Raw genomic sequence first — 27,966 nt, 5'->3', positions numbered from 1 at the left:
GCATTTTCTAAACCTTGTCCCTTTTCCATGGGTCACCTTTGGAGGGCTCCCCATCTCCACACACACCAGAAAGAACCGGAGCTTCCATGTGCTTTAACTCCAGCTTACAGCGTGAGAGTGCCAGGGAAGAATCCCTGTGCCTGGGGTCAGCAGCTCAGGAAGACTTTCTGGGATGACTCCAAGGGTCTTAGCATCCCCAGACGTTCTCCACCTGGATGGGCTGTCCCAGTGGACTGCCAGTGGGACTCCAGGGGGTGTCCTGTGGGAAGGATTTAGAGAGCATGGTCTCCAGGTACCCTTGGACGGATTCTGTGCTAGGGCTGGGCAATTGGCTGCAGCTGGGTATAAGTTATGATGTGATGTTGAGGGATCTCTCTCTCTCTCTCTCTCTCTCTCTCTCTCTCTCTCTCTCTCTCTCTCTCTGTGTGTGTGTGTGTGTGTGTGTGTGTGTGTGTAACTGAGCTTTCTTTTTATTTCTATTTTATTAGCCTGTATTGAGGCTCTCTGTCCATATAGTAGTGAGCCAAGGAGGCAGCAGAGGCACTGGAAGATCTTATATCTACAGTAGTCCTATGGATGTACACACACAGAGATACAGGTACACATAGGTACACACGAACATGAACTCACAATGCATGTCTATTACTCCTAATAAAATTCCACTGTGCATGTGTTCCGGGATTTCTGTTTTTACAAAGTGTTTGCACACAGTCTGTGCTGGGTAGAGGTGAGGATTAAATCAGAGTAGGTGATGCCCAGTGGGCTCATCATGACATCCCCAGGATTGCACGTTTGTCACAAGCTGCTGTTCTGTTGGCCCTTCGCTCATCCTGGCAGTCTTCACTTTCCATGGGCAACCGGGCACCCTCTCATCTGCTGCTTTTCCATCTGGACTGTGGTTTACACAATGAGCCTCGACTGCCTGATCCTCGAGACACAGCAACAAAACTCTGAGGACCACAGAGACAGAGGCTCAGAGAGCCATTAGTGCATGCTAACCCAAAGCAAAGAAACATCCAAGAGGAAGTACAACAGCTTGTGGCCACTTGCTTAGATGCAGGGTTCTCAGTGGAATGATCTGAGAGATAAAGCAGAGAGTAGTTTGGTTTCTGACTTTTTGTCTTTGCTGTCCTCTTGCTGAAAGAACAACTTCTGTTTCCAGCCAAGAACCTCTTTGACTTACTTTCCTGAGTGAACGCCTGCTGGTTTGTTTATTTTTTTACAGAGTAGACCAGGGGGTCTTTGCTAATTCTGTCACACTTCCGGAAAAATTTAGGTTGGAGAGCTAAAAATGAACATCCAGTCTTTCAGGCTAAAGGGCTTTTGTTGGAGAGGATAATAAAACATGTTCCCCTCCCCTTTTCTCTCCTCTTCTCCCCCCTACAGTGCTTTCCTTTTCTCTACCTCCCTTCCTCCCCTCTTCCCTCCCCATCCCTCTCCCCTTCCTTCCCCCTTTCCCTCCCCTTCTTTTCTCACTGCTCCTTTCTCTCCTCCCCACTCTCTCTGTCCCTTTCTTTCCAAACTACCATAAATATATTTCTCTAAACGATGTCCACATTCTCAAAAGTCAGCACCAGACCCACCCCAAGAATTTTGCTCCTGCCTTCCATCCATACTTCTCTTTACAGTCTGTATGCTTGTGAGAAAATTACAGGGGGACTAGGAAAACTCTGACCCTTAAAATAGCTGTCATTAGCCAGGGAACTTCCCCAGGTGGCTATGCCTCTTCTACTGACCCTGCCTCCACACCACCTAACCCCCTTCTACACAGCAGTCCTGTCTTTTCTGGCTTTCATTTAATTCTGTTAATGAGCTTTTCCTATCAGTATTAAAGGATACTCATTCCACGGTCACCTTCAGGCATTCCTTGGGGCTCCATATCTTTACTGGTTGGCTATATGTTTTATCACTTGCTAGCCAAGCAAGTCACCTGTATTACTGACACCAGTGCCCACCAAGTATGGGACGGATAAATGGATGGATGAATAGATGATGGATGGATGGATGGATGGATGGACAAACAGATGAAAGAATGGTGCTAAGCCACAAAGTACTGGTTTAGATTGGGGTGTATGCCTATATCCCCTTTAGTAATATATACAATACAACGTGCTCAGAATATACATTTTACAAAAGTAATCTTGTTAAGGAAGATTTGTCCAACATATTCTACACACTGGTGACGATTTCTAAGTTTTACCCTATGTCTGAGAATAATGTCTTCTGTCTGTTTGATTTTGAGAGTTCCATGTAGCCCGACTGTGCTCAAACTCACTATGTTGCTGAGAATGGTTTTGAACTCTTTCTCCTTCAGCTTCCACAGCACTTGGGATCTCGGCATTGGTTTGGTGGCAGCTCTCAATCCCTTCCATGGCAGCTCCTAACTCATCACTCACTGTCCACAGATCTCCAATTATATTCTAAAGATGGCACTAGCTGCTTTGCCCCCACCCTTCTGCACCCCTGAAGGACACATAAAATCTAAACAAATGTCTGGAATTGCTTGAAAACCACTGATTATACCTGACTTCCACACCTCATGTGCCTTCACAGAAATTACAACTATTTGCCTTTTGGTGCCAAGAAGCCCTGTGTCTCCTTCATCAGTTCCTGGGGAGACCAGACATTCAGACTGCACTGGTCCAACATGCTGGGGAAAATGGCTGAGCTCTTGGTAGGTGGCATATTGGGGAACTGGGATAAAGATATGCTTTTCTATTCAACCAGGGTCTTGACCTCAGGTGAAACATCCCTGAATTGGGGCTACTGTACTTATTTCATGGCTTCTATCACAATTACCCAGAGGAATGAGAACGTTTTGCAAAACCCCTGGAATGCATATCAAACTATCCAAATCAGAATCCCTTCTTTGCCATTTGCTCTTCCAGGACCTAACAAGTGGCTGGTTCCTCATCTCCCAGACGCAGGCGGGGAAGATACCTCACAATGTTGACAAATGCTGGTTTCAACTAGTCCTTCCCCTGCTGTCACATTTCCTTCCGGCCCACAGGTCATGGGGAGGCACAGCCTCTAATTCTCTGCTCACTGTCCTCAGGCTCACCTGACGGCTCTCATTTTAACTTCCTAGTCCACTAGCAGCTACACTAAGGAGAGAATGCATATCTCTCTCCTCTTAGCTTCACAAACCAACTTCTGTAAAGCAAAGTAATTCTGGCTGTGGAATTCTAGGTGTTGGGGAGCTGGACTCTGAAAATAGCCCGAGAGGCCTGGACTAGGCTCACACAATGTGTAGGCCACAGACTTTGCAAGGCTGGCCTTGTTATTTCTTCAGACAGAATAGATATAGTTTATCCCTAAAAGTAATGACAGAACACACCAGATATTCCTTAGAGGCTGCAATAGCCTTTAATGCTCTCTTTTAATTCCCTGCTCAGTCTCAACAGCCCTTCATGGCTTCTATGACTAAGTTTATTCCCCCTATGGTGGTGGTATAGATGGTTTCTATTAATTTCCCATTTTATAAATGAGAAACTCTGTATAATGAGATTAGTTTACCAATTAGTGGCAGCCTGGACTTGAACCCAGGTGTCCCAAGCCATATCCCAAATCCTCAGCCTGCTTACCCCACTGTGATGCCTGTTCTTTGTTTATCGGAGGTGCACAGAACAGAGTTCTCGAGTTCTTGAGCAGGCGCCAGCCTTTGGCAGGTGGTAGGAGATGCGGCATTTGTAAAGTCTAGCAGAGCAGGAGGAACATTGGCATTTCCCTACAGACCCTACTTTTCTCCGGGATGCTGAACAGAATCCTAGAATTCTGGCTCAAAGAAAAATGTAAAATTATTAGGTCTATCATCATATAGCCACTATTGCGTCCAACCTACCCTGTTCCCTGCCCCCAAGCCTGGTATACTCAGAATCACTTTTAAATGTCAGTGGGGTTACATTACTTTTCAAAGATGACTTAAATATTGACTTAGAAATCTTTTATAATTATGTATAAAGTTTAAAATTGGGAAATATTTCTCATGATATCAGGTTTTCCACAAGGTGGGAGACACAGAAAGCTGCTTAGTTAGGTGGGAATGGGACTCAATGGCTCTGCGTAATTCAGTAAGACTCATCTAGACCCACGGAAAGTGGGGCTCAAAGTGGGAATGCCGCAGTGATTCCTGGCTAAGCTCAAGAAAGTGAGGGGGCTCCTCCTGCCTCGCAAAACCCACAGCGACAAAGACAGGCAAATGTTGTTTCTGGAATGTGGAGATCAGGGATTTCCACAAGTCCCACAGCTCTGTGGTCTGTCTTCAGGAAGAAGGCATAGAAGAAGTGAAGGAACTGGTCAAGGTCTCAGAGGAGGCGCCGGAAGAGAAGATGAAGACCGTGTTCTGTGACTTCATCAGTCAAAGCAGGTGGGTGACAACCCCAGGCGGCTCCGGTGAACTCAGCTTCTAGTGACCTTGAGAAATCAGCTGCTCTTGTGTGCATTTGGGTGGGCACTTTACAGCGTTGTATCCCCTCCTGGCACTTAAACAACATAAGCCAAAGGAGAGGACCCAAAACCAGACAGACCAACTGCTAAGATTCTTCAGGGAACAAAAGTCCTCAGGATCAGCTCCCGGCCCGACATTTGACATTTGGTAGATACTCAGCAACTATGTGGCAGTTAGATACATAATGCTACATCAAGTGCTACTTAATTGACTTCAAAGACCCAATTAAGAACTTATTATTTAGGTGGCAGACAATATAATAAGAGACTTTGAAAGCAGGGTATAGTGACTTAGCTGAGTAACAATTTACCCTCATCGAGGGGCTTGTCACAGTTTTCTCACAGAAATGCAGGAGTGGTTTTTGAGCACAGGACTCCCTGAGTAGCTGGGACTAAAGGAGGGGTCCACTTCCCAATCACTCACATGGCTAGCTATGGGATTCAGTGCTTCATGGGCAGTTCAGTTCCTTGCTAGCTTTCGATTTGAGGTCATCCTCCACCATACAGGTGTATCTAAGCTGCTCTCACCACGATGCACAGACGAGAAGCACTGGAGAGAACGTCGGTTAGATGGAAATCACAGTGGGTCTCAGCCGAAGCATCATCTAGCTGCTCTTGACGCATCCTCCTTGAACCCAGTCCCTAGTGCAGCCAGCATTAGCAGCAGGGGGATCCTGTAGAGGTAGGAGGGGCTCTCTCAGGGCCTTGAGAGGCAACTTGTCCCATGTGGAAGCAACTTGGACCATTTCTTAAATTAACTCAGCCAAGACAAGCAAAAATGAAGCATTTCCTAAAATTAGAATTAAAAAGCAAATGGAGATGAAATTATATCAAAGGTAAAAACCAGTAGTCAGGCAGTAGATACACCAGATAGTCTGCTGTGTGTGTGCATTTGTGTGTATGTATCTATCTTCATATAATCTACACACATATGTAAACAAAGAAATAAATGTATTATTTGTGCTGCCTTTATTTGCTTTCATTTTTCAATACAAAACAATATTAATCACTAGGCCTGCTGTGAGCCAAGTGCCACCTACAATTTCCTTGGAACATCTTTAAAAAGCTTCAGAACATCACCTCTCATGTTGGAAAGTATTGGCAAACAAGTAATAGCTCAATAGCTCTTCTCCATTGGGGGTTGCTTGAGGACGACAATTAACGGTCCCTCTTTTTCTTCATGTTTCCAGTCAACTGGAAAAACATGCATGCGTGTCGATGTTAAAATGGTGGTTGTGTAGTTGGTAGGTGCAGGTCTGAGAAAGCAGGAAGGATCTGAGGCCAGATGGGATTCCTGCTTCCTGCTCCTTTCTTCATCTCCTGTGGTCTCCTGCACAGCAAGGACGAGCCTCTCACCGTGGAGGGGTGACGAGGCTGTGCACAGTCAAAGAGCAGGCTGGGTCTCACAGATGGAGAATGAATGAAACACACACACACCTTGTTACTTCCCTAAACTTGGATGTGGAAGAAATGTATCCCCACTGGCCTTTGTGTGATAGGGGAGATCCTAGAGAGGTAGCATGTCTCCTCGGGCTGATCCATCCTGGAGAGTGGGGTGGGGTTCCCTGTTCTTCTAGTAAACACAGGGATGCAACGAGTGGGTTCCCATCTCCAAATATAATTCTCCTATGTGAAAAGGAATAGGAAATACAGTATCCCCACAGAGAGTCTGGCAGAGCATTGTCCACTTTACAGGTTTCCTTTGTGCTAGTTTTCACTGCTGAAGGATTACATACACATTGTATAACATGTACGTCTATTTCCATATCCCATACTTCTGTTATGGATATGACATTAAAAGTACACTTCCCATTTTCTCTACATTGCTGCTTTCAGGGAAAAGAGATTGATTTATCCTCCTGGACTGTTTTTTTTTCCTCTGCTTTTGTAGACACACATCCTCACATACACACAGTTATAAAACCCTATTTCTTTCCAGTGATAGCGGACATTTGTCCGGCAGGTCGCTGCTGCTCTCAGAAATATAGCACAGGCATCTTCACACATAGATAGATCATAACAAGTTCAACTTGCCTTTAACCATAGCTCATTGCTCCATTTACGTAATCACCAAAGCAAATACATTCTTGCAAAATCATTCCCCTATTTGCAAAGAACAAGAATTTTAGTGTAATTTTTTAATCAAATTATCTGTATGTTAGAATGTTTATAGATGCTATCAGGTAGTTTGTAAGAAATAACCAGTTACTTCTACAGCAGCATACACTTTTCCATATTCTCCCATATCACCACTAATTTTGCATAACATTAATTCTGCAAATGAAGTACTGATTTTAAGTCATCAGTAAAGACAATATGTTACTTCTGCAAATTTTTATACATTTCTTCTTGAATTGCATCCAAAGCCTTTATTATTCTCTTTCTTGACACATTTTAAATTTCATCTCCAAAAATATTATTCTTCAAGAAGATGGGCACATATCACAGTCTTAATTCTAAAATATCTGTTTGATATGTAACATTTTAGAAAAGCCGTTATTTGCTCTAAATATGTAAGGCAGAGGACTGTATTATTTCATGCAAATTTGCTCTGAGATTTGATAGCAGTTACAATGGGTATGTACTGAAAGAAAGTAAAATTCATAAATTCCCCCAAACTAACACAGACACAGGGTCTGGGTATCATTTCCTTATTTATTATTTATTTATTTATCTGTTGGAAATGTTAGCACCCCATTGTTAAACCCTAAATTAAAAGCCTCGGTTCTGTGGCTCTATCAGCGTTCCATTGTGCCACAGAAAGTAGATATTTTTGCAAATCTCTGGAATCACGCAAATGGGTTTTCACTAAGTAGGCTGCAAAACGGATATTCTCTTTCAGCGCCTTTATCTCTGAAGCAGAAAAGAAACCGAAGATGCTGAACCAAACTGCGTTAGATAAGAAACGGCTCACGCTCTGCTGGCAAGAGCTGGTATGTGAAAAGCTATTTATATTTTTGAACAGAGTTAAAGCATGTGGTTTAAAAATAAACCTCACGGATGACACATAGGTCGCAGGCCAGACAAGGACAAGGTTTAAATAACATGTTTTTCTATGAGGTAGAGGCAGCAGTGGGAAAGAGCGTGTGTTGGTAGGAACGGAACTGGCGTCTATCGAACATTCACAGAGATGAGCTGGAAGCCCGGCAGTTCCACTTCTTATTCAGACGGAATCACCCTTATTTCTTCTGAAATTTGCAGTTTCTTAAAACTGTTAGACCCGGGCTAGAGAAATAGCTGGGTGATTAGAAAAAAAAAAGCTGCTCTTCCAGAGGACACGGGTTCGATTCTTAGCACCCGCCCACATGGAGGCTCACAACTGTCTGTGACTCCAGCTCCAGAAGATCTGTTGCCCCCTGCTGGCCTCAGCCCGCATTGCACATGGCGCATAGACACATACAGCCAAAAACGCTTCTTTTTTAGGGCTATGCTGTTTTAGACTCTTTTACCTTGATGTCTCTCTCACAAACCAAGTAGCTAAATAAAAGTAACAATTCCTCGGGTTCCCACTGAGAATCGTGTTAAGCGTTGCTAGTACTTCTTGAGGACAGGGAGCTACAGCCCACGAGCACCGTGCCTGTAGATGGTTAAAGTCCTTGTGGAATGAGTGACAGCCGAGAAAGGCCAGTTCGAGTCAGGTTCTGAAATACCTGACCTTGAACTTTCAATTCCAGCAGTAACTCTAAGGGACAGTAGGGTGGCACTGTGGCATGTGATAGTTCTGCCAAGGAAAATCTCTCCGTCTTTGACTTGGGCGGCGGGGTGGGGGTGGGGGGGCATTTTAAAGATATGAACAGGATTCAGGAAGATTCTTTTTTTTTAAAAAAAAAAAAAGAGATCACAACTAGCTAATTCAGTTCTAGAGAGTGAACACAGGTGCCCAAACACTTCCTTCACCTCTCTTTCCAGATGACTTCTTTTCTGTCCCCCGGGATGTCACAGGTGGCTGGCTTCTATCATCTGTAAGACTTCTCTGCTCTGGTTCTCTAGAGTCTGTCTGTGCCTCCTCTCCATCCTGTCTGTCCATCCTGGATAGAACCCTCAAGGGCACCCTCTTCATAGTGCCTTGAATCTGTCTCCTTTCTCGCCACAGTGGACAAATCTACAAGAGGAAGAGTTTATTTAGGCTCAGGATTTGAAGGGATAATGCTCAGTCACGGCAGGGCAGGTGCAGTGGCGTTTGTGGTTGTGGGAGCGTGCAGCTGGGGCTCTTCACGTCTCCACGCATCAGGAAGCTGTGGGGGACGGTAGTGTTCAGTGGGCTTCCTCTTGTTTATTCAGTCTAGGCTCCCAGCTCCACAGATGATGCTACCCACATTCAGGGTGGATCTTTTCTCTTTGCTAAACCTCTACAGAGACACCCTCATGTGCACACTCGAAGTTGTATCTAGTTCATGCACATGGTATTTAATCTAATCAAGTTCACGGTCATAGACTCATCTCTAGGTCGGTATGATGAAAGAATAGTGCATGAGTACCTAGAGTAACAACTCAACACAATTTTAGTTGCCATGATTGCCGTTATTATTAAACACTAGGAAGCTTAGTTCAGATGCTGTTTCATGTGCATAAGGCCTGGACAAGTTTCTGCACTTTCTAGATCTCAGTATCTCATCTATCTAACAAAGAAAGTGTCTACCGTCTCCACAGTCTCGTGTAATTTCTGGTCAGTGGTCAATGTGCACAATGTCAGACTCAGAACAGTCCTTGTATGGAGTTTGCAAACACCTTCAGGATACTCCAGCCATAAAGCAATGTTTGTTCCCTAGACTTCTAGAAAGATCGACACCAACTCTTTTTTTTTCTTTTTAGGGTGCAATGCTCAAGGAGGCCCAAGGGGTCATTCAGCAACAGAAGAAAAAGTTATCTCTCGCGGAGATGATCAGTGAAGCCCAGGGCTTTGTGGAGAAGATCCACTTTCTTGTGGATGAGGTAATCAACCCTTCAGACAAGCTCTTTGGGAAGACAGGGAAGAAATCTTCCCGGGGTGGGGGTGGTGAATGAGTTGAACATTTGCTTAGTGCTGGGAAGAAAAATTTTTTAAATTAAATCAAACATAAATACGCATATTGATTTTTCATAGAGCCAGAGTATCCAGCAGAATAAAAAGCATGTCCCTTAACACAAGAACTCCAAATAAGAACATGGGAACATTGATAGGTTTTCAACCATAAAAGATTTTAAACTCATGTTCAATAATGAATTTTGTAAGGAATGTTTTCTGGTGTCTTCTAGAATGATCTTTAAAAGGTATCATATACAGAATCGTTTTTGAGGCCTACAGGTGTGGATACCCTTCCTGCCTTGGGTGTTGTGGGGATGGTGCTGGGGAGAGGTACTTGAATTTTTTTTCTGCTCCATTGGCTCTTTAACATCATGGTTCGCTCTTTGAGCATTTGTTCCCTGGAAGTGTATTAAGTAGTGGGGCAGGGAATGTTAAACAGTGGACAAGAGGATTTGATGAAGAACATGGAAGGTTTGAGTTGGGGTTGGCCCTTCCTGTCTGTCACTAACCAGCCGTGTGTCTCTGGAAGACAATTCTTTTGAAAGGAAAGGTATTGGCTAAGGATCCTCAAAACCAAGTTTTCAGCACAAAGAGCTTTACTTACTGCAGAGGGATGAAGGGCTGGGAATAAGAGACAAAGACAGGAGGCAGAGGAAGGGAGAGAGGGGGAAGGGAACAAGGGAGAGGGGACAGGGATGTTTGTCATAGAGGGGTGAAGGACCGCCTCTGGAGACAGACTTGGCAAATAAGCAAATGGCAGTTTACCAAAGTAGAAAGAGAAAGCCTGTATTAGGAGAGGCATTTGATTTTATTTGGGCATGTTAATTAGATGAGTCAAAGGAGGTTTTTGATTGCTGGACCTCAGCACTGTGTTATCTGGACCTTGGTAGTAGTCTTAGGAGGAAGACTAAACAAAATCAAAAAAACAGACATTGGTAGCTAGCTTTAGGAATGTAATCTGATGGATTTTAGCAAGGCTGAGGGAATGGGGGAGAAGGGCAAGGCCTGCCAGAGCCATTTTTGTGAGCTGGCTGGAGTCCCTTACCTTTGCCTTTGGTTCCACATCAGCTAGAAGGGATGGATGCCCCTCTTCAGTATCAAAAATGTATGCCAAGGGTGAGCAAGACAGAGCATCTACTTCTAGCTCAAAGCACTATGCCTCCTATTTTGGTAGTTATGTTGGTCAAGAAATGTACATTTCAAACATAAAATCATGGGATGGTTGAAACGAAAGCCTGTATTTTCTTGTTGCATAGCTCAAATTTTCAATTTCTGTAAAGTTTAGTGGAGTTTCTCCAAATGGCTGAAATGGAAGTCGGCTATTTGGCAACGAGATCTCCAGCACAAAGTTCCTCTAGATTTGTTTTCTCTTTCCTAAAAGCAACTGGGAAATGGTTCAAAGGCATTAGCTCACTTTTGCTCTTGTCTTTTCATTGAACGTTCCGGAAATGTTATGCAGGTCTGAAGAAATCTAATGCTTTGAAGTTAAGTCAATATCTACATCCGAACGAATCAGTGAAAATCTGTAGAAAAGCATTAGTTTAGTATATCAAGAAATGTAGTTTAGTATATCAAAGATGCCCCAACACAGGCCAGCAAGCACAGTGGGAGCCACACATATCCCTACTGCATGACCAAAATGTTTTCTTTTCAAGGAAGTGACACTTCACTGCCTAGTTTGTACAGATGTTTAAATACCTACATTTTTTTCATCTGTCTTCTGTTTGCTGAAGAAGGGCTTTTTTTGGGGGGAGGGGGATAGGTAAACTCTAGAAGCACATCCATTAAATACCAACCTATCTGATCATATTCCACCTCCACACAGCCACAGCATACTATCCCGGATGTCTTCATTTGGATGCTCAGTAACAACAAGAGAGTAGCGTATGCCCGCGTTGCTGCCAAAGACCTGCTCTACTCCCCGATTAGAGAGCAAATGGGCAAGCATTGTGGGAAGATCAAGACCCACTTTCTCAAGGTAAGTTGACTTGCGGCCAAAGGACGGCCCATTCCTTTTATCCTGAGTGGCTTAGAATTTTAGCATGTCTAGAACGCCTTCCAGTGTTTACAGAAACAGGGGACAGATAGGAGACCTCAGGTTTCTTGATCTAAATTGCAGCTCAGAGCATTCTTCTGGCTTTCCAATTTTCAGGTCTTCAGACACATGTGGGTTTCTCTCTCAATCTAATGCCCAACCCTCTAGCTTAGATTTTTCACTCCTTTGATTGTTAGTGAGACTGGACATTTTCTCTATCTGGTTCTCCTGTCATTTTCTTCTGTATAATTTTTTCCAAGGCATCTCTTCACAGGAGTTAGTCTATATTTTTAAATGAACCTCATTCATACATACAATTAATATATTTGCTTAAATTGAAGCCTGTCCTGATGATGAGAGCCTTCAATCCCAAATACCCAGAATCTGTGGCATTTCAAGGCCAGCCTTGGCTACAGAATGAGTTCAAGGCCAGCTTGAACAACTTAGTGAGATACCGTCTTAATTTTTTCTTAATTAAAAAAGGAATGGACATGTGGAGGAGATGCAGCTCAGTGGAATGAACTTGCCTAACACATGCAAGGCCTTAGGGCCAACTCCCAGTGCTGAAAAGAAAAGAAGATAAAAAATGAACGAGTGAAAGGAAGGAAGAAAGGAAAAGAGAGAGAGCCAGAGACAGACAGAGAACGTTCTTTTTATAGTCATACTAGATTTAGGGGCCATCCTATTCCAGGGCAGTCATTTAACTAATTACATCTGCAGTGACCCCCACTTCCAAATAGGGTAGCAATCTAAGTGCTGAAGATTAAGAACTAAAACAGATGAATCTGGGAGGAACATAATTCAACCCATCACGGAATTCTGGGCAAATATTTACATGACAAGTTTCTTAATACTCTTCATCTGTTCGAAGAGTGTTTACTCTACTTTCCATCCACTGGGGGATACGGCTGTGAGGATTAAGTGAGTAAATTCAAGCAAAGAGCACACACTTGTGGCTCACGCAGAGTAAATCACTCAGTAAATGCCGTGTTCAAACAATGGGCATCCAGCGTCCCAGAGGACGTTGTTATCCCCTTCAGAACTAGCGGTGCTTAGTCTGACTGGATTTAGAATGGATGAAGGGTGTATCTGAGATGCTGGAAGTGCAGGTGGCAGCATGCCACAGGCTGGGGTCTCAGACTGAATAGAAAAGAGAAAAGGGGGAGAGAGTTGAGCACCAGCATCTCTGGTCTCTGATTTCTGATTGGACCTGAAGGGACCTGATGGACAGCAGCCTTGCCCTCTCACCTCTACACCTCCCACCCACGGCTGACTGCAGCATCCCTTAAGTCATAAGCCAGAGTGAGTCCTTCTTTCCTGAAGTTGCCCTTGCTGGAATTTGAAGCAGCAGCGAAGGAAGGTTTTGGTTTTTTCTTTCTTATTAACCCGGTGGCTTTGCTTATCTCTTTCAGTCCTGTGTGTAAAAGAACTTTTAAAATCTGCTCCTATGAATTGTAAATGAAGAAAGGGCAACATTTTTTTTTAACCCAAGTCATTCATCCCAAATATCAGAGGCTGTCTTTAACCTTCTCCATTCAAAGAGTGCTACAGAAGCAAGAAAGATTTTTCTTAAAAATAGCAAATCACTTCCAAAGGCCCCATGCTAAAAATACTAGAAAATGGTATAAAGTTACCCTCTGCTGAATATTGTGTTTATCCTGGCACCGTATGGAATTAGAGCAAAGAGTATCTGTGACATCAAGCTAGGGCATCAATACAGTTGAGACGGCAGAAACGCTTTTGCCGAGGCTTCCAGTCTCTGTGTTATCTTTTTCAGTGTGTTTCCGGCTTTCTTTATCTGCCTTTTCCTTTGCCTCTGGGATAGCCATGGATGGTAGCTTTCAAAGTCTCCTTGAATTCAGTTACTTCTACAGGAGGAGGCAGCTTGAAAGGATGACTCAGTAAAATCATCTTCTGTTTCCGGTTTGACTTTGACCTTCCTTTTCCCCTCCCTCTCACCCACCACTTCTTTTTATTTTTCCCCTTCCTGAAACAGTAAGCCTGAAAATAAATAAATAAATAAATAAATAAATAGAGTCGGGGTTGTGTCAGGGAGACCCTGTCTCATGCTGGGCTCCTCGTGGAGAATTCAGAAGTGGAAATAAAAGGCATAGACTGCAAATCTCTACAGTCTCTAAGCCAGAAACCTCACAGTTTATTCTATGGTATGGCTGTCTGCTGCATGGCTTTGTAAACCTCCCCTGTTTAAAGACCTGTTGGAAGTTGTGGTCGTCACTCTGGGAAGTCGTGGGGTTTCACAGTGCCCACGGATCAGAGAAAGACTCGAAGGTCTACAGTCAGGAAATACCTTTTGAAAGCTAGGTTTTTCCATTCATTGCTCTAGAATATCTATTTACCGCTGTGTTAGCCACTCTGCCCGCAGACTCAGCCTAAGGGAGACAGGATTTACCGGGACTCACAGAGCAAGCAGACAGTCCTTCACGATGGGGAAGGAAGGGTGACTGGAGTGAGTCTGTGACAGCAAGGCTTGTACAAGAGGCTTCCTTTGTGGTAGAGATCAGGAAGCAGAGCCAATGGGGCCAACAATTGTCCTTTCTCTGAATCCCCTCAGTACTGTAGGGAGCTCTTAAGTCCCCCCAGTATTGGAGCAAACTGTGTTTCAGAGCTCCACTGAGGTTGCAGGAGGATAGGCGAGTTTGGGGTCTGTGTGGGGATGATAGCTTGGAGGGTCAGGTGGATGGGTTTGTGTTTTGGGGGAGCCTACCTGCAGGAAGGTATACTGCTGGCTGGCTAGAAAAGCCTAGGGAGTTGGGAGAGGAGCCTGATTTTGTCCCATTGTGGAGGTCCTAGAGAGTGTGGTGTCCCGCTGTGTGGCTGTTCACTCACCTCTTAAGTCCCCTCAGTATTCTTTATTATTCTTATTGACTCTCCATTCTAGTCTCAAAAGGTTGAATAAATCAAACCTGGATTGTGAGAGCAATTTGTGAAGGTTGGTGGGACTTTGTTCATTTGGGTGGAAAATTCATTACGCTATGAACTTTTAGAATATAGCAGCAACCCTGTGGAATACTTCCACAGGATTTGAGTTGATTTTTGGTCCTAACTATAAGTACACACACACACGCACACACACACACACACACACACACACACACACACACACAGTTTGTTTACTATCAGTAGAAGGTGATGATATTTGCTTTCTCTTTTCATTAAAGAATTTCAGCCTACTTGGGAGGAATATAGCATAGTATGTTAAGAGCCACACAACTTAAATACTTAAAACTATGGTCTGTATGTCATCAGGCCAACACCAAGAGAAAGACATAGGGAAGCTCAAATGCCACCCTGGAACTGTAGAGTCAGAATCTGCACTTTAACTAGATGCTCAAGAAATGCATGTGCACACACACACACACATACAACATGTGCAATGCATGTGCACAGACACACACAGCATGTGCAATGCATGTGCACAGACACACACAGCATGTGCAATGCATGTGCACAGACACACACAGCATGTGCAATGCATGTGCACAGACACACACAGCATGTGCAATGCATGTGCACAGACACACACAACATGTATGAGGAACAGAGTGGGCTGCACAGAGCTGTGTGTGCCTTGACTCTAATCCTGTCTTGCTCTGTGATGTTAGATAACTGTGTTTATTTCCCTGACATTCATCCTCTTTATCTTTAAAATATACTCTTTAAAGGATTGCAGCACTGTTGGGAGACCGAGTGAAACAGTGCTTGTAATGACATGCAGGTGACAGAACATTCTGCAGGAAGAAACGGTAGGCCAGGGCCTAGACCAGCTAAAGTTCTCAACGAGTGTCAAGTGTTATTATTTTGGGGCATCACAGTGTTTATTCAACAAATATTTGCTGCATTCTTCCAGCACCAAGCACTCTTTTCTAAGAGTTGGAAACATCACTGTGACACACCAGACAGAAAAAACCCTTGCCTTTGTGAATTGATGTCCCAGTGATGGCTACAAATAGCATAAGAAATGCTGTCACTACAACAAAATGCTCTTAGGCTGTCACATTGTCGTTCGTGTCTCCTTTTGTCCCATCCCTCTCCTCCTCCTCTTTTCCTCCCTCCCTCCCAGGGCCTTCCAGATGTGGATCAAACAGTATAGCACTGAATTAGACCTTCAGTCATCTCAATAAATACTTATCTGCTTGAACAAGTTTACAAATGATTGGAGAAATTATGAAGGAAGGTTATTTATTTTATTACGATTTTTAAAAATGTATAGGTTAGAGAATAGTCATCTTTACCTAAAAGAAAGTCAGTTTGTTTTATTTTTTTTAGCCGAGTAAATAACAGCATTCTTCTTCCGAAGGGTTAAATCCCGACTCCTCTGCAGTGGTCCCATGCTCACTGATGGGAGCTCTTCTGGTCAGTAAGCTTTCTGTATCATTCTTGGCAGAGCACAAACACTCACTAAATATGACCTCCTACTACCATATCCATGTGTGCATTCCTTCCTCCTTCTGGGATGCTTTCTTGGCCGGTCCTACTCTACGGTACTGACCAATGCTCATAAGTGTGGTAGTGCCCTCCTAGCCACTGAGAGTGTTCAAGACACCCAGTGGAGGGGGCTTCCATGCAATTACAGTGTACATATTATTTTCCCTGGAAACACATACCTATAATAAAGTTTAATCGACAAGCAGAAGTTTATAACAATAAATACAATGGAACATTTATGTCAGTATTGTAATAAGCCTTATCGATCACATATTTCTGAACTTTCTCATTTATTACTTCTGAATGTGCAGAAGGGGAGATGGAAGCTGAGCACGGGGAGCTGTGCATTTGAATCTTAAAGAAAGAATGGAATGTGGATGATCCTTCCATCTCCCAAAGACCAGTGATTCTCAACCTTCCTAAAGCTGCAACCCTTTAACACAGTTCCTCATGTTGTAGTGACCCCAACCATAAAATCATTTTCCCTGCTACTTCATAACTGTAACTCTATGGTTATGAATCATAATGTAACTATCTTTTAGGCAGGATATCTAAAATGTGACCCCAAAGGGGTCCCGACCCACAGGTTGAGAACCACCTGCCTCTTTTTTCTCACTTGTATTAGCCACTTCTCTTGTGTCCATAACCAAATACCCAACAAGAAACAGCTCGAGAGGGAGGGTTTGCTTATGGCTCCCAGTCTGAAGCCATACAGTCTGCTGCAGCCTGCTGGGAAGGCGGGGTAGGGGAAGCATGATGTAGCTAGTCTAGTCATATTCTGTCCATAGACAGGAAGAAGAGAGATGAGTGCTGTGGCCCAGCTCTTTCCTCTCCTTATGCGCTCTGGGGTTCCAGCTCATGAGATGGGGAAGCTGGGCGTTCAGTGTGTGTTTTACCCTCCTCCCCACCACTGAATCCTATGTAAACACTCTCACAGACACACCCAAAGGTGTATATCATTAATCCGTTAGATGCTTATTCATCTGATCAAAATGATAATAAAAATTACCCATCCTTCTTTTGAGTGAGTGCCAGTGTCCAGATTTGAGCTCTTGGAGGACCCGGCTAAGCCTCAGAGCCTGTGAAGCTCCTCCCTGGCACTAGTCCATTGGCTGAAGCCCAGGGGCACTTGCAATGGCTGTTTGATTGAGTTGTGGCAGATCTGCTCTGGAACCTTCAGAGCAAGCTTCAAAGGCAAACAGCCACGCTCAACTTGGAGTCAAAACCTCTCCGTGGATGCTTTGGAAGTTGTCAGAACAAGTCCTGACTTGTGGTAACTTCCTCCATGGAAAGAACTCGGTGTAAGAGAGAAGAGAAGTTACAAAGAGGCAATTCCAGAACTCGCTGTGAAGAGGCACTTACAAGAGTTAACAGGATCTGGAGAAGTAGCCGTGCCTTAAGTGTCATCGGCTCTGCTCAGACTTAGCTTAAGTGCCTTCAGCTCTGCTTATCAGAGGTCCCGAGCACCATCAGAGGTGGTGGCAAGAAGGTACAGGAAGATCCCAAACCTGTTGAGTAAGAAACAGAAGAGGCACATTGGATGAACCCATCTGTGTCCTTGTGATCTTGGGGTATATGACCCCCCCACATATATTTGCTCCTACACACAACTCCCTGCTCCCATCACAACACCACACACACACATACACATAAGCACTCCCTCCCCCTCCCCCACCCCCTATGCATATTACATCTGAGGCCATCACAAGAGAGGAAGCAGAGAACTTAGGGGGTGTCAAGCCACACTGCTTGAGGCAGATGAAGGAACTGGAAATGTCTGCCAGGCAAAAGGGCCTGGGTGAACAGGCAGGACTACAAGGGATGGGGGCGGGGGTAGGCATTCCTGAATAAAGTCAAGGGACAGAAACCTGGGTTGCAACCCCAATAGCCAGAGTCCTAGGAAGGCAAGGCGAATTGAAAAGCATGGTGAAGAGGCAGACTGTGGGCTCAGAGCCAAGAGTCTACATTTGGAACCATCAATCCCTACCTCCAGTCTTGGGTGTCAGTTAAAGACTAAAGGGACGCAGACACTAGTCTATCTGAGTCTACCTTTCCTCATCCATGGAACAGAACACTAAGCACACCCCCCTGTTAGGCATAAGTGGTCCAGAACCTAGCAGTGATTTCCAGAGGGTACGTTTAAGGCTAAGGCCCCCACCCCTGCGCCGTCCTCTGGAGTTGTACGTTGTGGTCATTGGGGCCATATTTTAAAATTTTATAATATAAACAGAGCCTGGGAATAAGACCTCTGTACAAACCTTGAGGTATGTGTCCAGGAAGGATCCTGTTTCCCAAAACAGGGCCCATACTTGCCTTCTGGTGCTAAAACCGCCTTCCTCATCCCCTCTCCCCAGCTTCCTGGGAAACGGCCGGCTGGCTGGACTGTCCAGGCAAAAGTTGACATATATCTGTGGCTGGGTTCCACCAGATACTCCAATGCCATTTTGGACAATTTGCCAGCGGGCTATGAAGCAGAAATGCCCTCGAAAGCATCTGGCACCCATCACCCTCCATCAGCCCTGCTATACCAAGGTACAGTGCTCACAGGGCAAAGGGGGCAGGAACCAGTTTAACGGGCTTCTGTGTAAACAGTGGTGGGGACAGCATTCGTGCATGTGGTGTTTTAGTTGGGATCAACTCCATTGGCATCTTTTGTACAATTGCCAAGTATTCTCCCTTACTTTCTGCCTTCTTTAGTACAATTCCTAGCATCCTCCCCTCCTTAATGGAAAGCGAGGTCACATTTAGAAGTATTACACCTGGAATAAATTCTATGCGTTTCTGTGAGTAGACCGAGAGAAGCGTGGATTCTCTTCGTAGATGAACTTCATTCAAAGAAGTTTGGGTTGGAGCAGAAAGTTCTTGTCTTGATGTGACTCACGAAAGCAATGCAGTTTGTTTTCCTTTTTGCATAGCATTGAGGTTTGAAGCTTGTCAGTATTCTTACAGTGTCCCAGTGCAAACTGGTATGGGTGAGGTCCTTATGTTTCTCTAGACCAGCTCCTGGCTTGGCTGCTTCTTTATAGAAAGGCTGTGTATTTATGAAAATATTTAATCCATAGAGTTACTTTTGCCAGTATTGTTAAGTTCACATTTCAACACACTTTTCATTTACATTATTAATATGAATATACTTTTAATATTAAAGTATATATTAATATACTTTTGCATTCTGCTCTGTTTTCAAATCACTGACTTTTGGGCTTTTCCAGCTGCTGAATCCAGACAAAGCCAACTGCAGTTTTCCTTCTATTCTACTGAACTTGAGTTTTGAGTCTCGCCAAAGCTGTGCACACTGGAGTAGAGGCACACTGTGCTTCTTCTGTCACGGGCGTCAGTTGACCTTAACTGCTAGTGTTTCTGTGGTTCCATAGTCAGAGAAGACAGCATTCTGGAAATTTGTGTACAGTGGTTCAGCTCATAGATTCTGCACTCGATGTCAACACAAGTGTGTTATCTTTGAGGAAAATACGTAACACAGAGTGCCAAGTACCGTGTCATATACGCTACACATAAGAGCTCTCTCAATCCCGGGAAGATGTTTAATTCACAGATGGAGAGAGTACATCTCTGAGACACCCAGAAATTGCCCAAGATTGCTCAGTGGCTGAAGCGCTGGGCTAATCATATCCAAACACGGCTTTCTTATCTGCCTTCTGTTAAACCATTGAGAGCTCTTCTCTTTGGGCAAATAACACCCACATCAAGTTATCTCCTGGTATGTAGATACAAGCATCTTTACAGACCCCAAAGGCCCAGATGTGTCCACTGTTTCTGCTACTAATAATCCAGAGGGGAGGAGAGGCTTTCTGGAGGTGCCATGCAGCCTGTCGTTTTCACAGAGTCACCTAATGACCTTCTGCTGAGCCCTGGCATTGGTGACATTGGCCGCCTTCCATACCAACTGGTGAATTTTATGCTCCAGAGGATAGCCACTCAGCAAATAATTACCTTGCATCTATATATGGAAGGCCTGGTGGAAAATCTGGCGGGGGGTGTAGAGACGAGAAGAGGTGACCCCAGCTTCAAGTAGGGCATCCAGATGTGGCCTTAAGAACCACAGGGGACAGGACATTGACTCCTACAGCATGAAGAATCTGGCTAGATTACTCCAAGGATCAGAAGTGGGAAGAGTCAAGGTTCATAAAGAAACCCAAAATGTAGGCCAAGTAAGTGACATTGCCTAGAGTTGGTTGTGCAATGTGCCACCTATTGGAAGAGCTGTTAAAAAAATCTCAGGGTTAGTCATCTCAAGGGCACTGTTGGGCATTCTCTCCAGGACAGGACCTTCCCAAGTCTTCCTGAGAAAACTGCTGAACTCGGATGTGCAGTAACACATGGCTGTCTCCCAGCTGACTGCTGTCACTGTGTCTGTCCCTGTGACATCTGCTGTTCCCTGCTTTGTTTACTGCTGTCATTTTAAGGGACTCTCTGTTGGCAGAGCCCAGCCTGTCAACATTAGAGTTAATTGGTGTCTATGGAGACAGGAAGGGCTTAAGAACTGAGTCCCCAAAGAAACACTTCTCTCATTCCGCTGACGTGCTCGGAGTTTGCAGAGCCTTGCACTGTAAGAACGGACACAGACTTAATTGGGCCATGCGCACAGCTCAAGTTTCCTAATTGCCTGAAGGATTAGAATGCGGATTGAGAAGGTTGCTACATTTTTAGGCTCCATACTGGTCCTCATGTAAGCCAGACAGTGGCACAAGGGAGAGAGACAGAAATGTTCAGGTTTCCTAAGAGTCACCTAAGGAATTACCTTTGACATCCTGCCTTCCCTGTCCCGTTACACCCTGTCTGTCAGAGCCAAGTTCTCTACCATCCACACAGGGTAGAAAAGTCTTCCCCAGTCCTCATTTTAATCCCTCCACCAGTTTGGGGTGCTCTGGCCTTTCAAACTTTCACCTCCAGGGGATGCTGATATCTCCTTAGAGACATCTTCTTTACATCTCTTCTGTCCTTTGATAGCTTGATCTAGAATTTTAATCTCCTGATCTCTTACTCTGTTATCATCTGCTCCTGCACACACACACACACACACACACACACACGCACACGCACGCACACACACACAGAGACACACACAGAGACACACACAGACACACACCTACCTACCTACCTCTTCAGGAGTCCCACATGACCTACTGCATTTTCGAATACTTCATGCACATTTCCAAGGTCTGAGGTCACATGACCATCTCTGTGTAGTAATAGGAGTGGCGGGGCTGCAGCCCTGGCACCCAGCCTCCCACATGGCTAGCTTAGCTTATGCCCCGAAATAATTACACAGACACTGTATTCTTTTAATCACTGCTTGGCCCTTAGCTCTAGCCCTTACTGGCTAATTCTGATATCCCAATCAACCCATTTCTAATAAACTGTAGCACTGGTCTTACCGGGAAGATTCTAGCCTAAGTCCATCCTGGGTCAGAGCTTCATGCGTGCATCTTCCCTGGAGCGGGGAGCATGGCCTCTCTGCTGAGGCGTCTGCTCCTGAGAGGAGAGCTGTCAAGTCTGAGCTCACTTCCTCTTCCTCTCAGCGTTTTGTTCTGTTTACTCCTCCTACCTATCTTCTAACCAATGAAATGGGCCAAGGCAGTTCCTTTATTAGCCAATGACCTTCCTCCATCATCTCTGTTTGTGACTTTTACTTCCACACAAAGTAGCCAAGACTTGTTTCCAAATGGCCTGCTGTTACTGATTTTTTTAATGGACTGATCCTTGTAACAAGGATAATGGCTGTATCCTTGTTACAGCCACTTGATGTTTGTATCGCTGCCTACCAGACGCTACCATCCTGAGGGGCTTTGCTCAGAAGACAGAGCCACCACCCCTAGAATTAGCTCCTTTGTATTTGAACGTGTCTGAACTGTTCTCTTGTGTGCACGTCCTCTTATTTCTCAGGAACAACTTGCTATGTTTTGTGTTACTTTGCCTTTTCCCTTCCCACAATGTACTAGATTCTTGAGATCCTGCTGTTTTGCTAGTTACACTTCAACATGTTATTTTTAAATGCTTAAAAGCTGCCTGCCGTTTCCCCTATCCATTCATCTCCAAGGTCTGAGGTCACATGACTACCGCTGTCTGTGGCCGTTACTTCCACACACATTTTTCCTGTCCATACCTGCTGTGGTGATACCCAGGTTGCCGCCAGCATTGGCACAACCAATAGGAACAACACACCAGCATCTTCACACCACTCCCTAGTGCCAGGCACTGGCCTCAGCCCTCAGCCTCCTGTAAGAGCCGTATGAGGAGTTCTGGTCAGCCTCCATTTTACCGTTCCTGTGTGAACAGGTGTGACTGAATGTTCACAGGGCATTTCTGCCCTTCGTTTAAGTAAGCTGAACTATTTCAACGAGTACAGAGAAGTCCCCATGTCAACACTAAGACCTGGATTATACTAATACAGTGACTTTCAGAGATGTGGAAATGGGGGGGGTGGGTGGGTGGTAAGAAGGCAAGAGGAAATAAGGGATTATGAAAATAAGAAGTGAGTTGGGAGAGCCAGTGGTGGTGAGGACCCACAAACCAAAGACTCAGACAGCTGCACTGTCCTCCACTGAACACTGACCTCCTCCAACTTATCTGTCCCTTTGTGTTCTGTCCTAGGCAACAAGTGCTCACTCCTGCTCACTGTCCTCCAGGCCCTTTAGCCACACCCTCCCATCACTGTGATCTGGGTTCGCATCTTATCTTCTGTCTTCTCTAGGGAGCTTCCAAAGGCAAGGACTGTCTTAGTCCTGACAATTGCACCTCAGAGACCAATACCAAAATTCTAAGTAGTTGGCACACAAAATTCCATTGGCTAGATATGTAGAGCAGGTAAATGGATAACTCAACACGTCTATTGAGTTTATTGAAGTAAAAGCTATTGATAAGGCAGCCTTCTATACGTGTGTATGAGCCCGTGCATGCCTGTGCCCATATGAGCTCATGTGGACACACACACACAGAACAAGAGATTACTAGGGATTTAAGCATGCTAACATATGACATTTTAGGTGGGAGAGTGGATTTTGGAGTTAGGCAGAAGAAACATCCGGTCTCTGCACACTTGGGAAAGAACCTTGTTCATTCAGGGTCATTTTTCTCATCTATTAGTGGGGCTACAGTTACGTATTTCACATGGTTGTGATGATGGTTAAGAAACACAGTGTGAAAACAGAAAGAAATACAGTGTGGCAAAACCTCAGGGGGATGCCCTCTTCTAAGGGACTCTGCTCCAGTCCCTCTCCACCTGGTCATGGAGGAGGGCAGGGCTCCTGCCACTGTTGTCTCTCTGTGGTTGTACAGTCACCTGCCACCTGCAGACACACATCCGCACATACTACTCCTAAATGCCTATTTATGTTTTCCCTTTCATGATTCTCCACAGCCCAGCACGTCTTCCAGTTGAGAGCACACATGTACCAAGCCCGGGGCCTCATCGCAGCTGACAGCAATGGACTCTCAGATCCCTTTGCTAAAGTCACATTCCTGTCCCAGTGCCAGACCACAAAGGTAACCAGAGAGCCACCAGCCTCTCCCTGCTACTGGGGCTGATGCACAGCACAGATACACAGCACAGCCAAGAAAAGGAAGACGAGGCTCTCCCCGCCCGTGGCATCTCCCAGTATGCAGTCTTCCAGACTCAGAATCCAGTGTGGGGCAGGAAAGATGAGCACAGAAGGTCTATTTTTTTCCTGTTGAGCTACTGTCCTAAAGCAGACAGGCAAGTCTTAAAGCTAAGGCAGGGCAGAAAAGAAGAACGGGAAGAGGAGCCCATCATGTCCCCGGCACCTGCAGGAGTGCCAGGCACAGAAAGTAGTGAGGGAATGAGAAAGGAGAAGCCAGCATGGCAGCCCTCCTGAGACTTAGTCTGTCATTACCTCAGGGGATCTGCTTGAGGTGGATGGGGAGAGGCTCTAGCTTTCTGATCAGGAAGTTCTAACCTTTGCACTTAGCAGTGAGGGTGCTTTTCCAAAGCTATGCTTCAACCCCTTTCCCCTGGAGAACACCACTTGGTGACAGGCGCGGTGTCATAGGAGGTAGGCAGATGGTGGCTTCCTCTGTTTCCTTCCTGTCTCACACATCAAGCAGTAGGTTGGAAAAGGGCTCCTCGTCAGCACGAGTCCTGCAGGAGGTATCTTACACTGGGTCGCGCCCACCAAAGCCTTGCTTATTCTCCTATTGTCAGCCAGGAAGGGTAAGATCGTACAGAATTGGCCATCTCAGAGAGGGAGGAAACAGGACATAAGGTCACCTTCTGGTTCATCTACTCAGCAACTGTGTTTCTCCAAAGAGCTCACTAGGTCCCAGTTCTGTCACTCTAACACAGCTGTTCTGAAGAAGGGAAAAGTTAAGTACATAAACAACTGATGAATGACCGCCGTCACATGGCTGATGTGAAGAGGGCACACATTTTCCCCAAGACAAACCCTGTGGCCGGCTGATGGATTCGACTCTATTTTGATTTATCACACATAGGCCGAGAGCACGATCCATTTAGCCAGTGCCCGCTGAGTGCTGACTGGTTCTGCATGGACTCTAGGAGAAAATGGGTGGGGTGGGCCCTCCTCCTGCTTGATGGATGATGCAGGCATAGATGTGGTCCTCCAGGCAGACAGGCTGCTGTACTGTGCCAAGTCCTGTGTGTGTGGTTGTGCAAAGGCCTAAGGAACTACTTGGAGAGGTGGTTCATTCTGTCTCAGAGGTAGTGTAGAGAGACCTTGGAAGGAAGGTGTCTCCATCCTTATCTCTTGTCCAATGGAAACAAGAAGGCAGAGGACCACCCTCTTTGCTGGTTTTGGAGAGAATGTGCACAGCAGTGATTGATTGTGCACATAAGGATGTGCACAGCAATGATTGTGCACATAAGGATGTGCACAGCGGTGATTGTGCACATAAGGATGTGCACAGCGGTGATTGTGCACATAAGGATGTGCACAGCGGTGATTGTGCACATAAGGACGTGCACAGCAGTGATTGTGCACTTAAGAACGTGCACAGCAGTGATTGCGCACATAAGGACGTGCACAGCAGTGATTGTGCACTTAAGAACGTGCACAGCAATGATTGCGCACATAGGTCCTGGACAGGGGCCAGGAGGGAGCGCTGCCCATAAAGCGCTTGCCAGGCAAACATGAGGATCTAAGTTCATTGCTAGAATTTCAGTTTAAAAAAATTCAGGTGTGGTGGTGTAGCACTGGGGAGCTGAATGGAGATGGGCAGATGTTTGGGACCCATTGGCTAGCCAGCCAAGCCCTAGGTCAGTGAGAGTCCTTGTCTCAAAAAAAAGAAAACCAAAACAAACAAACAAACAAAAAACCCCAAAAAAACAAAAACAGAAAACTAGATAAATGGCTTCTGAGGAATGAAACCCGAGTTCGCCTTCTGGTCTCTGCATACGTGTACATGCACATGTCCACATGATAATCCCATGCAAACATACACACACACACATACAACTGTAGAGTTCTGTTGCCCCCGTCCTAATCCAATATCTCATATTTACTAGACATATGACATTAAGCCGAATTCCCTTTAGGTGTCAGTTTCTTCTTCTGTGGTAGGCATGATAATAACATATACATCTCCCTCATAAAGGAGAGGAAATGAAATGCCAACTGCTTAAAAACAGCTTCTGCCCAACTGTTCATGATGGCTGCTATTGCAACTGCCATCCCCAAACAAGAGCAGTCTCAGAAGGTGGACCCGAGGGCCATCCACTCACCTCAACCATGCAACCCCGGGCCCTCTGAAGTGACCCTGGGGGAGTCTGAGCTCGCTTGCTGGCCTACCACATAACAATCCTGCTGGCTTTCATCTCCATACAGCACACTGGTTTAATTTAGATTCATATCTCAAAGGCACAGATGGACTTTGTTTATCAAATAATCATCTGAAAGGGAAAATAGGTTCTGCTGAACCCTGGATCTGCCTCTAATTTTAAATCAAGGGCCCAGTGTTTGCTAATAATAACTGCTGCCACTTATTCAAGACTCTCACATGCCAGACACAACAATAAGTACTTTGTGTGCATTGTTTACCAGCCTCACTGTAACTTGGGGACACATGCTCTTCTGTCCCTATCTTGGAGATAAAGGAGTAAGAGTCACTGACTGTGCAGCTTGGAGACGGTGGGTTAGGGGGGAGACCCAGGTCTTTCCAATTCCGAGGTCACCTTTGCCCAGCCATTCTGTCTTGGTTTTGGATACAAAGCTCCAGGTTTTCTTCTCCTGTCTGCGTATTGGGTTACATCAGACGACCTGGCCTATGACTGGCAGGCCTCCTCCATACTGGGGAAAGCTGAGTCTGAGGCCCTGCAAGCCCAGCTGAGCCTGGTATTCAGAGCTAGCACCTGTGTGGCTGGCTCTGGTTCCCTGGAGGACTGAGCACACCTGGTGTGTAGAAGAGCCAGCCCCTAAAGGGCAGCCTGCACATCAGTCCCTGACAAAGTGACCTGACGGTCTGGGATGTCCAGTCATTGCAGACACTGTGGAGAAATAGGACTTGAAGGATAAAGGAAAAGGGGAGAAATTTACAGAGAAAGGGTTTGAGAGCTAATGAGGAGAGGAGCCAGATGTGTGAGGGGACCTAATAGGCAGAGAAGGAGAGTAGGGCGTCTTAGATGGTAGAGATTGCTAAGCCTAAGGTTACCAAGAATGAGACCAATGTATATTCCTGAAGACGGGGATGGTTAGGCAAGATCAGCCAGTGTACCAAGGCTGTCATCGAGTAGGTATTTAGGGGAGTGTGTGTGTGTGTGTGTGTGTGTGTGTGTGTGTGTGTGTGTGTGTGTGATACAAGGAATTGTACTCTCCAAATTTGACAAATGCTAGACAGGTACTCTACTCCTGAGCCACTTCCCAGTCCTAAATGTTTGCTCACTCATAAGCAAATCTGGACTGAGATGGAGTACATATAGGAAGGGTAGCAAGCATTTACTGAGCACCTACTGTATGCCAGACAGTGACTATTCCTTACCTCAGACAAGATGGGTGTTAGTCCATTCAAAGAAGGGAAACTCAGGCTTGGAGAAGTTAAGTCATCTAGGCAAGCTGGTCCCAGGGTAGTGAATTAAGCCCGGATTCCATTTAGAGTTTTTGCTCCTTCTGCTATATTCTGTCCAGGACCCCTGACTAACTGTGTGCAGTGCTAAGTCTTATCCTGAACTTGTAAAAGAGGCCTTAAACTCAGTTCAGTGCATGGCTCCTTAAGGAAGCCCTTAAGAATAAGGCTAATTGTGGGTAGTTGAGCAAAGATGAGGGAGACTCTTATTTGGGCGAGTCATTTAGTAGTGCTCTACAGTGATCAAGTGACATTTTATACATGGTGGCAACGTGGAGGTCAGGTGAGTGGCCCCTCCTCCGTCCATGAAAATGGCCATGAAGCTTCCACTCTGCAGAGAATACAGTCTAGCACACCGTAGGCATGTGATGAACGAACGAAGGATGAATGCTGGCCTCTGGGGTCTTATTCAGCCTTTCCAGCCATGTAGGGAGGAAGTGATAAACACTCCTGTCGGGAAGACACTGTGAAGATGATTGACAGCTTTGACATTACACTGTCAGTCAGGTGCACGCTGCAGAGGGCTCGCCTGTCTCTTCCAAAGCAACACAAATCATTACAACTTTGCATTGCAACAGGGTCACACCTGTTTATCGTTTGGTTGAGCCTTGGTCTTTTTATATCAGAAAAGTCAGACTTTTCAGAAGCGTTTTAAAGCCTCATTATGTCTGAGACATGAAATAGTCTAAAATAAAAAACTCAAGAAGGGAGGCAGACTGCAGGCACACAATACTTTTACAGCTTACATAAAGAGCAATAAAGCTTTTCTTCTGGAACCACCGTGCAAACAGTGTAGCTGGAGCTGGCTGGATGTGTGACTGAGCAGGTGGTTTTATGGGAGCCTGAGGGTTAGTGCAGGCCAGTTCTTCCTTCCAGCCCTCCTGGAGTTGAGAGTGGCAGGCAAGTTATAGCTCTGAGGTGCTGTGGAAATTTTCCCCAGGATCCAGCAGCTGCTGAACACACTCACGAAACCCATTAGAAT

At 45.3% G+C, this 27,966-nt stretch overlaps 1 protein-coding gene across 1 annotated transcript in view; it reads left to right on the top strand.

Annotated features, from left to right (window-relative positions):
- Fer1l6 (fer-1 like family member 6) overlaps positions 1-27,966 on the top strand; it is a 141,333-nt gene that overhangs the window by 60,178 nt on the left and 53,189 nt on the right. The window contains exons 16-22 of the mRNA XM_075960973.1: positions 2,554-2,674; positions 4,266-4,366; positions 7,289-7,379; positions 9,259-9,378; positions 11,277-11,429; positions 18,287-18,464; positions 23,311-23,435. Of these exons, the coding sequence (XP_075817088.1) occupies positions 2,554-2,674; positions 4,266-4,366; positions 7,289-7,379; positions 9,259-9,378; positions 11,277-11,429; positions 18,287-18,464; positions 23,311-23,435 (889 nt within the window). The remainder of the gene's footprint in view (positions 1-2,553; positions 2,675-4,265; positions 4,367-7,288; positions 7,380-9,258; positions 9,379-11,276; positions 11,430-18,286; positions 18,465-23,310; positions 23,436-27,966) is intronic.

This window comes from Microtus pennsylvanicus, chromosome 2 (genome assembly GCF_037038515.1).
Source record: "Microtus pennsylvanicus isolate mMicPen1 chromosome 2, mMicPen1.hap1, whole genome shotgun sequence".
In the NCBI taxonomy this organism is placed as follows: domain Eukaryota; kingdom Metazoa; phylum Chordata; class Mammalia; order Rodentia; family Cricetidae; genus Microtus; species Microtus pennsylvanicus.
The sequence above is the reverse complement of the archived record's forward strand: the minus strand, read 5'-3'. Positions and strand labels throughout refer to the sequence as shown.